Genomic DNA, 12899 nt, shown 5'->3' on the forward strand with positions numbered 1-12899 from the left:
GGGTTGAAGTATTTATAGTTTAATTTGTGTGTTACTAAAATCAAATTCATGGGATTTTTTTTTTAATGCCATTTTCTAATGTTTGCTTACTCTATTGAGATAACAATTATGGAGAAATGAAGCGATCAACTTTTTATAATACTTTGGTGTGTTCAAGTAAATCTCAAGCAGTATGGAACGGAAAGGAACTTGACATCCTGATGGTTGACTGCTGACCCAGGCAGAATGCGCTTCATCATAATGTATACTTTGCACACATCATAAAAAAAATGGAAATAAATTTCAGTGACTGAACAGGCAAGTCACCTAACAACAACCAGAAACCACTGTTGTCTGTGATTAGTCAGTTAAGCCTCTTTTTCATAAACTTAAGAACATCAGTTACATCAACAAACATGTTCAGTTCAATTAGATTTTCGGGGGGACATTATAACTTGGACTGCAGTTACAAACTTCAATTGCATGTTTAAAACAGATCTATGAGGTTCATTGTATGCAACTCTCCGACGGAACTAAAGCCATGCACAGGGTATGCGTGATTTACCATTAAAAGATGCTTTCATTCAATTGCCATAAACAGAAAATCAGCAAGAACAAAAGAAACAGAACTTACCTATTGTGCTAACTCTGGCTGAAGGACTAGCTAATGCTGCTGGGACAGAGGCTTTGAGGGGGGCTGCCCCACTGTTTATTCTCAGAGCTGGCATATGGGGAGAGGTGGGTGATGTGGGTGATTTGCCATCAGAGGTCTTGGGTTTAGCTGATAGGTTCAGTGGCTGTGCCACTTCATCCTGCAATGATCATTAGAACATGAGCTGTGATAAGGAAAGGCTGATTAAAAATGCCTAGAAAAACACAGGTACACTGCCTGTCATTTCCCATCAAATACTCCACCAATCAGTGATCTAAACATTCAGTCTGAACATTACCGTGTTTGGTTAGCTGTCAACAATGACACTTCCAACTACATACAATGAAAAACCTTCTGTATAAGAGAAAGTACATATGCACTCAACTATCCAAAAAGCATGTAAGTGATGTCACCTAGAAATATTCTTTAAAAAGATATTATTTGTACTATTCATCTTTATTGAGAGACAGTGCACAATTCACGTAAAATTATGATGCAGATAGCTTTTTTCAACCTCCGAAGAACAGGTGTTGAATCCCAAGCATCTTTGTACCCAGGTGCTTAGAGTACCTGGAACATCCCTGATGGGGGAGTTAAATGGTGTGTACCCCGATCAGAACTGTTCTCCACAGGAAATACAAAAAGGAAGAAAACTTTCTAACTTTCCTAGGAAATAATCTTTTCTCCTAAGGTTCACACAAACACTTTTGGGTTTGACCTAAAAATGAAAATAAACACAATTAACATTATACTAATATGTACTATTTGTTTATATGCAACACTGTTCTAAACAATGAATGTTACATTTGTTAAGATCCGATTTGTTTCCCAGGTTCTCTTTACAGTGGACTACATGGCGGTATACAGATCTGCATGTGGTCAGTTCAGCATGGATGGCAATTTCCAATTGTTTTATACTCGAGTAGGTCAAGTTTACATACTTTACATTCTATTTTATACCCTTCTATATTAGCTTTTATGTAAGTTCATGTGTAAAATTTATGGATACGATTATCACTAAAACTTCTATCACAATATATAAGAATCAGAAAACTTAACATTGTATTACTTTTTTTTTTTTACTGCAAACTTGAGAAAGTTTCCTGTGCTCTAAAATTGGAATACTGTGTCATTTATTTGTGCTTTATTGTTTACATTATATCCAACTTTACTTAGGTACTATTGTAGAAAAATTTAGTTTCCAGTTAGCTGCTGTTTCATCTTCACGAATTAAGAACATGAACTATCTACCCGTAGTAGCAGGATATTTATTGAAATTGGGACAATTTAGAATCAAATGGTGTGACCTGGTGACACGGAAACATGTATTAATTAATGTGTACAAAAGTTTATGTATATTTCTACTCCAAAACGCTGAAAAATCACTTAACAAAAATGGTAAAAATGGTATAGTATGACATTTCAAGTTTATAGTTTTAAAAATGGCTTACTGTTATTTGATTCCATGGTTAGCTTCACTTAGGAAACCCATAAACAGGCTAGGGAAATTTACTCTTACACATTTTTTTCCATTCTGTTTTCTGTTTCAGAGAAAATAACATTTATTTGAAAATCCATGAGATAATTCAAGTGGCAATCTGGGATTCATGCTAGATGCATAATAAATTATTGACCATGATACCAAATTTATATGGATTCACAGAATCTTGGAAGGAAGTAAAATCAGATAATTCCATGACTGGCTCAATATATGATTTTGAAAAGTTTACTTAAGCATTTTAAAAACTACAGGGCAGAAATCATTCCTAGGTCTTCCCATACTACTTGAGCTGGTCAGCCGTAATTCTTATAGAAGGTGGCAGGGCCCAGGAGTACACACGTGTCTTTTCTCCCTCCAGCATGGATGGGAACTTCTCAAAAGGCGGTCCTTGCACTAGTGCCATCAGCACCACCTGGAAAGTTGTTAGAAAGGCAAATTCTCTCTCCTCTGTAGAAACTTAGGAGGTAGAGTTTTAATAAGCACTCCCAGGTGATTCTGGTGGACACTAACATTTGAGAGATACTGCCTTATAAAGGGAGATTATTAAAAAAAATTTATTAGGCTTCAAAACCCTTTGAAAAGCTTCCTCAATATAAGGAGGTAACATTAAAAATATGTAGTGCTATCCCAATCTTCAAAATTTTATCAGAACACATCACATGCTACCAATAACACGTGAAAACGTGAATCTGTAACAAGCCAAACGTTCCTGAGACGCGGTGGGCCAATAAGGGTTAGAATTCACATTGTCTCCCCGCCATTCAGCCCAAATATCCCGTCATAGAGGAGTTTTATAAACTGTTTACTACGCAACTATAAATATTCTCGGCACTTTCCTCCCTGTCAAAAGTTGTACCTGCTCACTACTTTCTGTATGAAACTACTGGCTTTTGTCACGATGGCCTGAAAACTGCTTTTGACAGCATCACAACTCTTGTACAAGTTTCGAGGGGATACCTGCAGAAATTAAAGGTGGCTGCTTCACTTGACTGTGCAGAAAGAAAGGAACGTATTCCCTGAGTTGCAACAGAGATTTATGAGCAAAGAGAAAACAGAGTGTGAGTGTCCATATTGGGGGAAAGGTGGTGTCTATGAAGATGATGCAGACCTGGGCGCTGATGGGATAAAATGTCCTATGCTTGGCTTTAAGCACTAGGAACTATTACATGCGCATACTAAAAAATGACTACCCAAAGCATTTATTAGAGCAAGAGACCCACTGGAAATCTTAATATTCTCCTCCATTCAAGGCAGCACAGATGTCTGAAAGCCAAAAAGTGCAAAGCCCCAAGGACATAATAGAGGTTGACAGTTCCAAAGTTGATAGAAATGTCATTCAAAATTGCCCTTTCATTCTCTGACCAGGCTAATGGTATATTAATAAGAACTCACACACTTGATCCTCATACTGGTAACTATATAAATAATTTTGACCCATTATATGATATTATTTCACAATTTGGTTCTTTTAATAATTTACCACTGAGCTACTATACCACATGCCTATTATTCATGAATAATACAAAAATTACAGTAGTTTCCCATTTTCTATTAATTATTTTTCATTTGACTAGGTGAAAAATTAAAAAATCTAACTATAAAATGGAAGTGAACTATTTATTTATGACATGCACTTCCAGATTATGAATATACACAATAAACACCAAAAGTAAGGCTTTTTCTACTTTGTTTTTCATTTGCAATATCCTATTATTTAGGAGAAATGTGAAAGCTGAGCATGATTAACCTATGTTCTTAACAAATAAAACATACATTTTAAAATAATAAATAAACCATTTACATATAAAAGAATATAAGTAATTTTCAAGGTCAGGAAAGCATTGGAAAAGAGAGCATTTCTATCAAGTACACCATCAAACAGTGAGGAAAGCAATTTCCTTTTAATTACTTGTCCAACTGTTAAACGACGCTGTCAGTTAAAACTTGAAAATAGAGTATTTCATAGTTATTTTATTTTTACATAAAGTAATAGTTAAGAAGAATCCTCTGCAGCTGCTGAGAGCCCTAATCTTGTATATGGCAATTATAAAGCAAGCATTTAAGTTCAAGTAAATGCGTAAGCCAAGGTAAGCAGGTTTCAACTAACAGAAGGCTATTCTCCACATATTTATAGAATTCATTATAAATATTTCAAATCATTTATTTAATCTTTAATACTATAAAGTAATTAATAACTTCAGAGAGGAAATCAGGCTCAGAAAGGTCTAATGAAACCCAGGTTTTTGGACTCGGCATACAATACTCTTTTCATTTACATGACGAATTTAAACTTAAATTTAAAAAGATGTTGATGAAATGTATTTTCTGGAGTTCAGCCCTAACTATATAATTCTATCACATAATAAACCACATAAAGGTCAGTACGCACGCAATAAAATGAACTACTACACACATTTGGTATTTTACATATTAGTTTAAAAGTTAAAGCACAAATTGTGAACTTATTTTGGTGATTTTTTTTAATGCTTCTCTGTTCTCTACACTATATAGCGCTGAAGATTTCCTTCAGTAATACTAAACACTTGTTAAGTTAGACTATTCTTTGAGAAAAATACTAAGAGTTCATGTATAATACGTACTATTTTGTACATGCCAATACAAGTTTGAGGAACCTCTTCATGATTATAACTTCCCCTCATAAAGAATCACCTAATCTTCACTGTCTGGGCTAGAATGCAAAGCAAGTGCAATCAGGCATGTTCCACTTACTTACAGTTACTATGACTTGTCGGGAAGAAAACACTTCACGTACCATCGGCCTGTGGTCACAGCACTGGAAATACTGTGGAGATCCTAATGAATTTGCATCCCAGCCAATGAAAACCCCCTCCACACATAAATTATAAATTAGATAAAGGAAAGAATTTGACACAAATATATGGCCTCAGATGCACTGAGGAAAGACCAATTGTGATCATGAACACGGGGGTATTCCGCACAAACTTAACAAACACCATAGAAAAAGCTATATAAAATTAAAATATATTTCATTTACATGGTTTTCAAATCATAAGTTCATTTTAGGAAGAACATGTTACTCTATTAGAACTTTATAATATTCATAACTATATAATGTGCAGAGACCAAATTAGTTACAGAAGTCAAACAATTTATCAAAGGAAAAGTTGTTCTCCAGAATCTTGGAGGGTTATTTCTCTGTCCCCACTCCTCAACCTTCCATCACTTTTTGCTAAGGAATTTCAATAGAGAACTAGAGAACAGAGATGCCAGTATTCTAGAGAAGCCCACTCCTTTCTTCCTGCTGCCCTCTTGGCCTTCACAACAGGGACCTATACCTACATGCTGGACCTTGGACCACAAGATGTGCCATTAAGGATGTGCAAATGACTATACCCTCCAGAATAAACATTTCATCTTTATTTACATCTTTATTCATTCTCGTTATATAATCGATGGTCTAGTTCATGCCACATCACAGTTGTCCCCAAATTCCACTTCCTTAAATATTTACCTAAAGTAGCTATTGAAAACCAAACGTTTATTTGGTAGTTAACAACTTTAGAGCATTCTAATGGCAAAGATCAAGAACATACACATTTATTCAATCATCCACCCATTTATTCATTGTTTACTCAGTGGAATTTCAGCTATTTAGTAATGGCTGTTTTATGTCAGGCCTTAGAGAAATGCAAATCACTTGACATCTAGGCATGTGGCTTTGAGACTTTAGTTTTGTATGGTCAGTAATAAAGGAACAAAGAGGTGCATTTACTTTTTATTCAAGCCCTAGGTATACAGTCATGTGGAATTGTGTTTTATTAAACTGAACTCTTTGAGGACAGGTTGCCTGTGCATTTAATATACTGTTTCATTTATAAATATGCTTTGATTCTTTGATAACCATGCAGTGATTTAATACAAAACATATATAATTTCAGGCTATCTCCTCTGCACAATTTGACAACTGTGGTTGTCTCCTATCTATTATAAATACTCACGTAAAGGAAGTAGCAGTCATAACACATGGGGAGGAATGGACCCATTCATGAAACATGTTCAAAATTAATCATGATGCTGCTGTTATCCCCTCTGATGAAATAATCGTATTAAATTAAAGTGGGGAAGTTACACAGCAGGCTGGACTGCATAACGTGCGCTGTGGGCACACTCCTCTTCCCTAGCTTGTGTTCATATTCATCTTTTTCTTCTTCTAGCCTTACTGTTCACTGTAAGAGCCCTCTTTCACCTGGATTTCCCACCCACATAAAAGCATTTTCCCCCTACAGTTTAGTTGAGGTTTAAGAGAGAAAAACAAAACAAATATCAGAGATCCCCAAAAAGACTGGTGTATCCCTGATCCATCCTTCATGAAGAACTTAGATGAGAAGGGGTTTACATTTATACACAAGAGTCAAGGCAATATAATACAAAACTAACAATCCTAAAATTATTTTCTTAGAAAATTCCTGAAAAATTAGGATTCCTACTAGGTGGCCACCCCAGCTCCATCCTTAATTACCAGCTTCCTGTTACCTAAAAACCAAGCCTGTCATCTTAGAGAGCACATAGCCCTAAAGCCCTTTTCATGAACTTGATTTTGGACTTACAGATTGCAAGATGCCTTGTTAACCAGGCAGACAGAGCTCCAGGAATTCTCCGATAGGTATGCTTTTGCTGTGTTAATGCTATCATTAGACTTGATTGCCATTTAAATTCAAGTCTTAAGTTATTTAGCTGAGGGTAATATGTTCTAGTTCCTCATTCTGCCATTTTACTCTTTCCCTTAATGTACACCTGCTTCTTTTAAAAGTGGATGCTAGCAGTGTAGTTAGGGGAACATTAGCTTCAGTGTGGTAATTACACATTGCTTTTACTTTTATATTGTTGGCCCTTAATTAATTTAAAGGTATTCAAATAGCATTCATCATTTAATTTGTTATTTTAAATGTTCCCTATTCTTTCCCTGTTAATACTTTAATAGATTATTTTCCTTGTGTTCTGACTTTGTTGATTTAATGACTCAAAACTGTAAATTATACCCACAAACACACACATACATATTTGAAAACAAGGAGAGGAAAACTGTAGCTTCTGGAAGATCAATAATATTTTACATTCATTTTTTAATTAAAAAATTTCTTTGAAATACATAAACCAAATAATGTCATTCTTCATAGAGAACTTATAGTTACCGGAAGGTAAAGGGGGTAGGAAGGGATAAATTGGGAGTTTGAAATTTGCAGATACTAACTGCTACGTATAAAATAAACAACAAGTTTCTGCTGTATAGCACAGGGAACTAAATCCAGTATCTTGTAGTAACCTAAAATGAAAAAGAATATGAAAATATGTATGTATATGTATGACTGAAACATTATGCTGTACACCAGAAATTGACACAACATTGTAAAATGACTATACTTCAATAAAAAAGAATGCAAAAAAAAAAGTCATTCTTTCTACACACAAAGTTCTCAGGAATAGCCAGCCTCCAAGATGGCCCCCAATAATTCTTGCCTCCTGGCACTTACGTTCCTACCTCAATGGACAGGACTGACCTACGTAACCAACAGGACAGTGCAAAAATGTCAGTTTGACTCCTGATGCTAAGTTATAAAAGACACTGCAACTTCTACCTTCTGCTTTTGTGGGTCAGTTGCTCTGGGGCAGGATTTCTCAACTTCAGCACGACTGATTTTCAGCTGAATAATTCTTTGTCATGAGTGATTGTCCTGTGCGTGGTAGAGTGTTTAGCAGTATCCCTGCCCTCTACCCTCAGATGCTTGTAACATTCCTGCCCAAGCTGCAGTAACCAGAATGTCTCCAGACATTGCCAACTGTTTCTTGGGGGACAAAATCACCCTCAGGGAGAAGCCAGCTGCCATGTCATGAGGACACTCAAACAACCAATGGGGAGATGCACCTGGAAAGGAAGTGAGGCCTCCTGCCGATAACCAGTACTTACTTGTTAGGCATGCGAGTGAGCCACTTTGTAAGTAGATAGACCAGCACCAGTCAAGCTTTCAAATGACTGCAACCCCTGCTGACAACTTGACTGCAACCACATGAGGCTCTTGGCCAGATCCACCCAAGTAAGCTACTCTCAAATTCATGACCCACAGAAACTGTGTGAGACAAGTATTTATTTATCTACAGTCTCTAAATTTGGGGTTATTTTGTTAGGCAGTGATACCTAATCTATCCTCTATAGAAAAGAGTGTAGTCGATATACGTTAACATATATAACCCTAACTTAAGTTGTTACATGATTCCAAAGCATTTTTTTTTTAACCAAGATCTCATTTTAACTCCTGGGAAAATATTTGTTTCTATATATTTACTTAGAAGAATGTCATATGAGAAGACCTTTAGCTCACAATACCAAATGAAAACCCACTCACAGAAATTCTGCAGAGTAAAGTTTTTGAACTATTTGAAAAGGAGAACAGGAGGAATACAAGTGTCAACAATAATATCTGATGAGAAATTATAACAAGAAATAGTATCAAATGTATGGTGTTTCAGATTCAACTTTGTTTAACCTCCGGTCCCCAGACAACTTCAAATTCCTAACAATAAGCGTTATTTTGTCCTATGGTGTTCATTACATCCAGACGATTGCTATTATCTTTTAAAATGATTAACAGTTCTACCGAGAGGCTAAAAGAAAGCATAGAGCAGTAAGAGCTGATGTTAATAATCATACCAGTTCCTCTTATTAACCTCTAAATGTATAACTCCAAAAGCTTTTAAAAAGTGCTTTAGAGAAATTAAAGAGTTGATCATTCCACATACAAGAATTTAACGTTTTCTTGGCACCACCCGATCAGTCCTTAGATTCATAATTAAAAAGCATTTGTCACTGCTATTTTTCTGTTAGTTTCACTTGAAGATAATGTGGAAAAAAAAATCGAGAACTACAAAGTTACCAAACGATGGAACAGATTCACATACAAAAAAGCAGAAGCTCTCAGGGCAATGCAGATTCACAAAATAAAATTTAAGGAAATAGACACTACAACAGATCAAATCCTATTCCCACCTCTATGCTGGAGACGGCACCTCTACCTGCACCTGATTGTGCAAAACCAACACAGCAATCTCTCTACCTGAATTTACAAAAGGATTTAATATCAAAGAACAGCAGAACAATATAAATAGTATCAATACAAATGAGTGTAGACTCTGTCCCACTGGGGTCATAGAAAGAAGAGGTAAATATACCACTTGCAAACCTTTATTCAGGGGTGGGGATGGGTAAACAGTCATAAAAATGTAAAAATAATGAGTGGATCTTGAAACACAACAAAATCAAATACTTGGAAGATCCACAGAGGGCTAAAAACATTTCTTTAAAAAATATCTAGAGCTCTTTAAGGGGTTGAAATTGTCCTAGATCCTGGGGAAACTTTGGTCTGAGTTATAAGCAGATAGGTCATAAATAGCTAACCCAGGAGAAAGAAGAAGAAGAAATAGAAGGCACAATCATACATAAGTCACTTAATACTAATTAATTAAATCAAAGACCTCATTTCCAATTCCCCCACATGCATGTATAGGTTCTAACGGGCACAGATCCAACCCCAATAGTCTGGTGAGCCCACTGTGACTGACTGTTTAATGTTTAATACAGTTACGACAGATAGCCAGTGTACTGGTGTATTTTGGAGACTTGAGTTAGGGCCAAATTGTCTAAGGCACAGAACCTTGGGGAAGGATGGGCATGTATAATGTATGCGTATGTGTCGCATGCAAGCATGTGACAAATTTGAGGGAGAATGAGACATAAAGCAAGAAGGTCAGGGAAGATTAAGGTGGCACTCTACTATTCGTGACTATAACAATCGTATCATTGTATTGCATTTTATTGCATTAGTTATTTTCCAGAATGGTTGGTAGCAAAATAATCAGATTTTAAATAGCTTAAGAAGACTTTACTCTTTAAAGGGATCTTTACAGATTAGCTGATACTCCCACCCTTTACGGTACAACTTTCTTGAGGGTAGACATTAGTCTATTGGTTTTTATTACCCACATACACTTTGAATAGAAAGAACACTAATTATTAACTAGTAAATATTAACTACATGGATTGTTAAGATTAATCAATGGCTAACTCTTGATAAATTCTAAGTTTTTTTCTATCGTTTTCTCATAAAGTGTTTTAAAAATTCTTTACATCTACATACAATGCAAATGTCATTTTGACTCGTGAATAACAAAAAAGGGGCATACGCACTGCCCTGGGTCCCTCCACATTTAAATCTCTTCAAATGAATTCTTCTCACCACTTGAATTCCATAGTTCTTCCCAGTCTTCAGAACTCTGCTCCCTTTTCTTCTTGCTTTCTCCCTTAGGGTTGAAAGCTTGACATCTTGGGACCTCACTGATTTCTACTCAAAGATGTCAGCTAACAGAGCCATTGTTAGGAACTCCTTCGTGACAGGCTTCCTATTATTTAACTTGAAACTTTATTAGGTTAGTACATTCAAACTTCAACTCTTTTCACTCCGTTCATTGCAGACAGAGAAAGAGGGGCAGTCATTGAAGACAAAGGGTCAGAAAGTCCAAAGATAAGTAAAAATAAAATGTAAATGCAAAACTCACTTTTCTTACTCCCACTTGTTTTAACCCAGACTGATTTTTACCCTTCAGATGAAGGGTGGTATTGGTGATTTTTCTTTCCGAATATAGATTTAGAAGAATTGTCCCATCTGCCCTGGCCTCACTTTTTTTTTTCCTCTTGTGATAGGTTTATTCTTTAATTTGTTCCAAAAGCATCTTTTAGGCCTCATTTCCAACAGTGCTAGTCATGGGGGAAAAGGAATTTATATTCCAGTTGGTGAAGCAATAAACAGACACTAAATGATACAACAGTTTAAGGCTGTGTAACTTGCTAGGAAATTTTAATAGAGTTGACCCTTGACCAATGCTTAGATTTGGGGCACTGACCAAAATCTGAGCATAACTTTTGATACTCCCAAATTTAACTACTAATAGCCTACTGTTGGCTGGAAGCCTTACTAACATAAACAGTTGACTAACACATAGTCTGTATGTTGTATACATATCTACATATATTTTTATGCATTCATGACATAACTTTTTCTTAATTTTTTTTTGGTATTTCTAATCTACGCAATTTGTTTGTAAATTTTTTCAAACTGTCACAAATCTCCAAAAAACTTTCCAATATATTTGCTGAAAAAAAGCCTTGTGTAGTAAGTGGACCCATGTAGTTCAAACCCATGCTGTTTAAGGGTCCAGCTGCACTTAATAGAAATATCACGGTGATGAATCTAAAAGTATCATAAAAGTTCTCTTGAAAAAAAAATTTGTATTTTATTTAGTCTGGATTATTTAGACCTAATTCTCTGTCACAAATGCAGCTGACTAACTGGACTAGGACTGGGATTTGGATTTTGGATCTTAGATGTTTAATTAAAATTCAATTTTCAGAATTTCCAAGAGGTTATAATTTCCTTATTCTGTTGACCCTCACACCTCTTTTTCTGAAGAGTCTGAAACCACAGAAAGCTATGAAGAGCACGGGCTCCTGGAACATTAAGTCCTATAAAATTTGCTATTTGGGATTAGATGATTTTTACTAGAAATAAAGATTATTTTCCCTTTCCAGAGATATTCATCAAAAATAACTGCTTTCCAATTATGACTGACAAAGTGTTTTCTTCCTTTGTCCTTCTCTCATAATTGACCTATTAGAGAGTGAATAAGACAAAAGGCATTGTATATGTCTAACTGAATACAAAAGTTATACAAATTTTACCTGGGAACTTCTACCAACTCCAAAAGAAATGCTGATTTTATAATGCAATATTGTTAAAAAGGGAGCTAGCTTCCAAAGAAGAAAATGGTAATAGTTCTGTACACAATTTGCTATGTAAGTATTTGAGGGAATCAGTCAAAATATTGCAAGACATATAAAAGTACATTTAATAAGTTTAGTAATCCAAATATTAATAAATTTTTAAAATAATTTGAATACTTTTACATCTGTTCAATTTTAAGGCTGATTTTTCCAATACCATTCAATTTACTCCCTGACATCTAAACTTTCAAGTTATAGAGCATCCTTACATATTTTATTTTAAGTCTTATAGCAAGAGTGTGAGATATTATCAATCTCACTTCACAGATAAAGACACTAAGGTTAGAGATATTCAGAGATTTGTAAATAGCTGTAACTTTATTAAGCTTGGGACTCAAAAGCCTACAAGCCTAGGCAACTTTTCAGAGCTGCCTCTCTCTCATCTAAACGCCAACAGGAAAAAAAAAAAAGTTTAGCAATAATTTCTTTGAAAATCAAAGTAACATCTGAAGTTTTGCAATTTTTCTTAATTCTGAAGAAACGTTTTTACTTCATTATCATAGAAACCATCAAGAGCTCAATTCGGGAATTATTAGTCTGGACCCTTGCAAAAAGTATGTGACACCTAATTATGAAATATTTTAACAAAACAGCTAAAAGTAAATTCCAAATGGATTCATATATCATAAGTGCATCAAAAGAGTACCCATATTCAAGTAAATGCCATAAACATCCTCAACACTATCCAAGTGGATCTATTTTGTTTCAACACAAAACACATGTCAATTTATATATATATCCAAGTGCTGTGCAGTCACTTAGAGACGAACTAATATTGCAAGAAATGAAGGAGAGGATGGTAAAGACCTTTAGCCCACCTACTGGCTTGGCCAAAGGCTCTGAATCTGTCTCAGGTTTATTTCAAATGAGTTGTGTCAAAGGTTACCCACAGGCCA

The 12899-nt window shown here is 35.3% G+C and overlaps 1 protein-coding gene across 9 annotated transcripts in view; it reads right to left on the minus strand.

Annotated features, from left to right (window-relative positions):
• Positions 1–12899, minus strand: part of SOX5 (SRY-box transcription factor 5) — an 899287-nt gene that overhangs the window by 37369 nt on the left and 849019 nt on the right. For all 9 annotated transcript variants that reach the window (XM_031443970.2, XM_031443965.2, XM_064479110.1 and 6 more), the window contains one exon: positions 614–791. In XM_031443970.2, the coding sequence (XP_031299830.1) occupies positions 614–791 (178 nt within the window). The remainder of the gene's footprint in view (positions 1–613; positions 792–12899) is intronic.

The sequence above is a fragment of the Camelus dromedarius genome, chromosome 25 (genome assembly GCF_036321535.1).
Source record: "Camelus dromedarius isolate mCamDro1 chromosome 25, mCamDro1.pat, whole genome shotgun sequence".
Lineage (NCBI taxonomy): Eukaryota > Metazoa > Chordata > Mammalia > Artiodactyla > Camelidae > Camelus > Camelus dromedarius.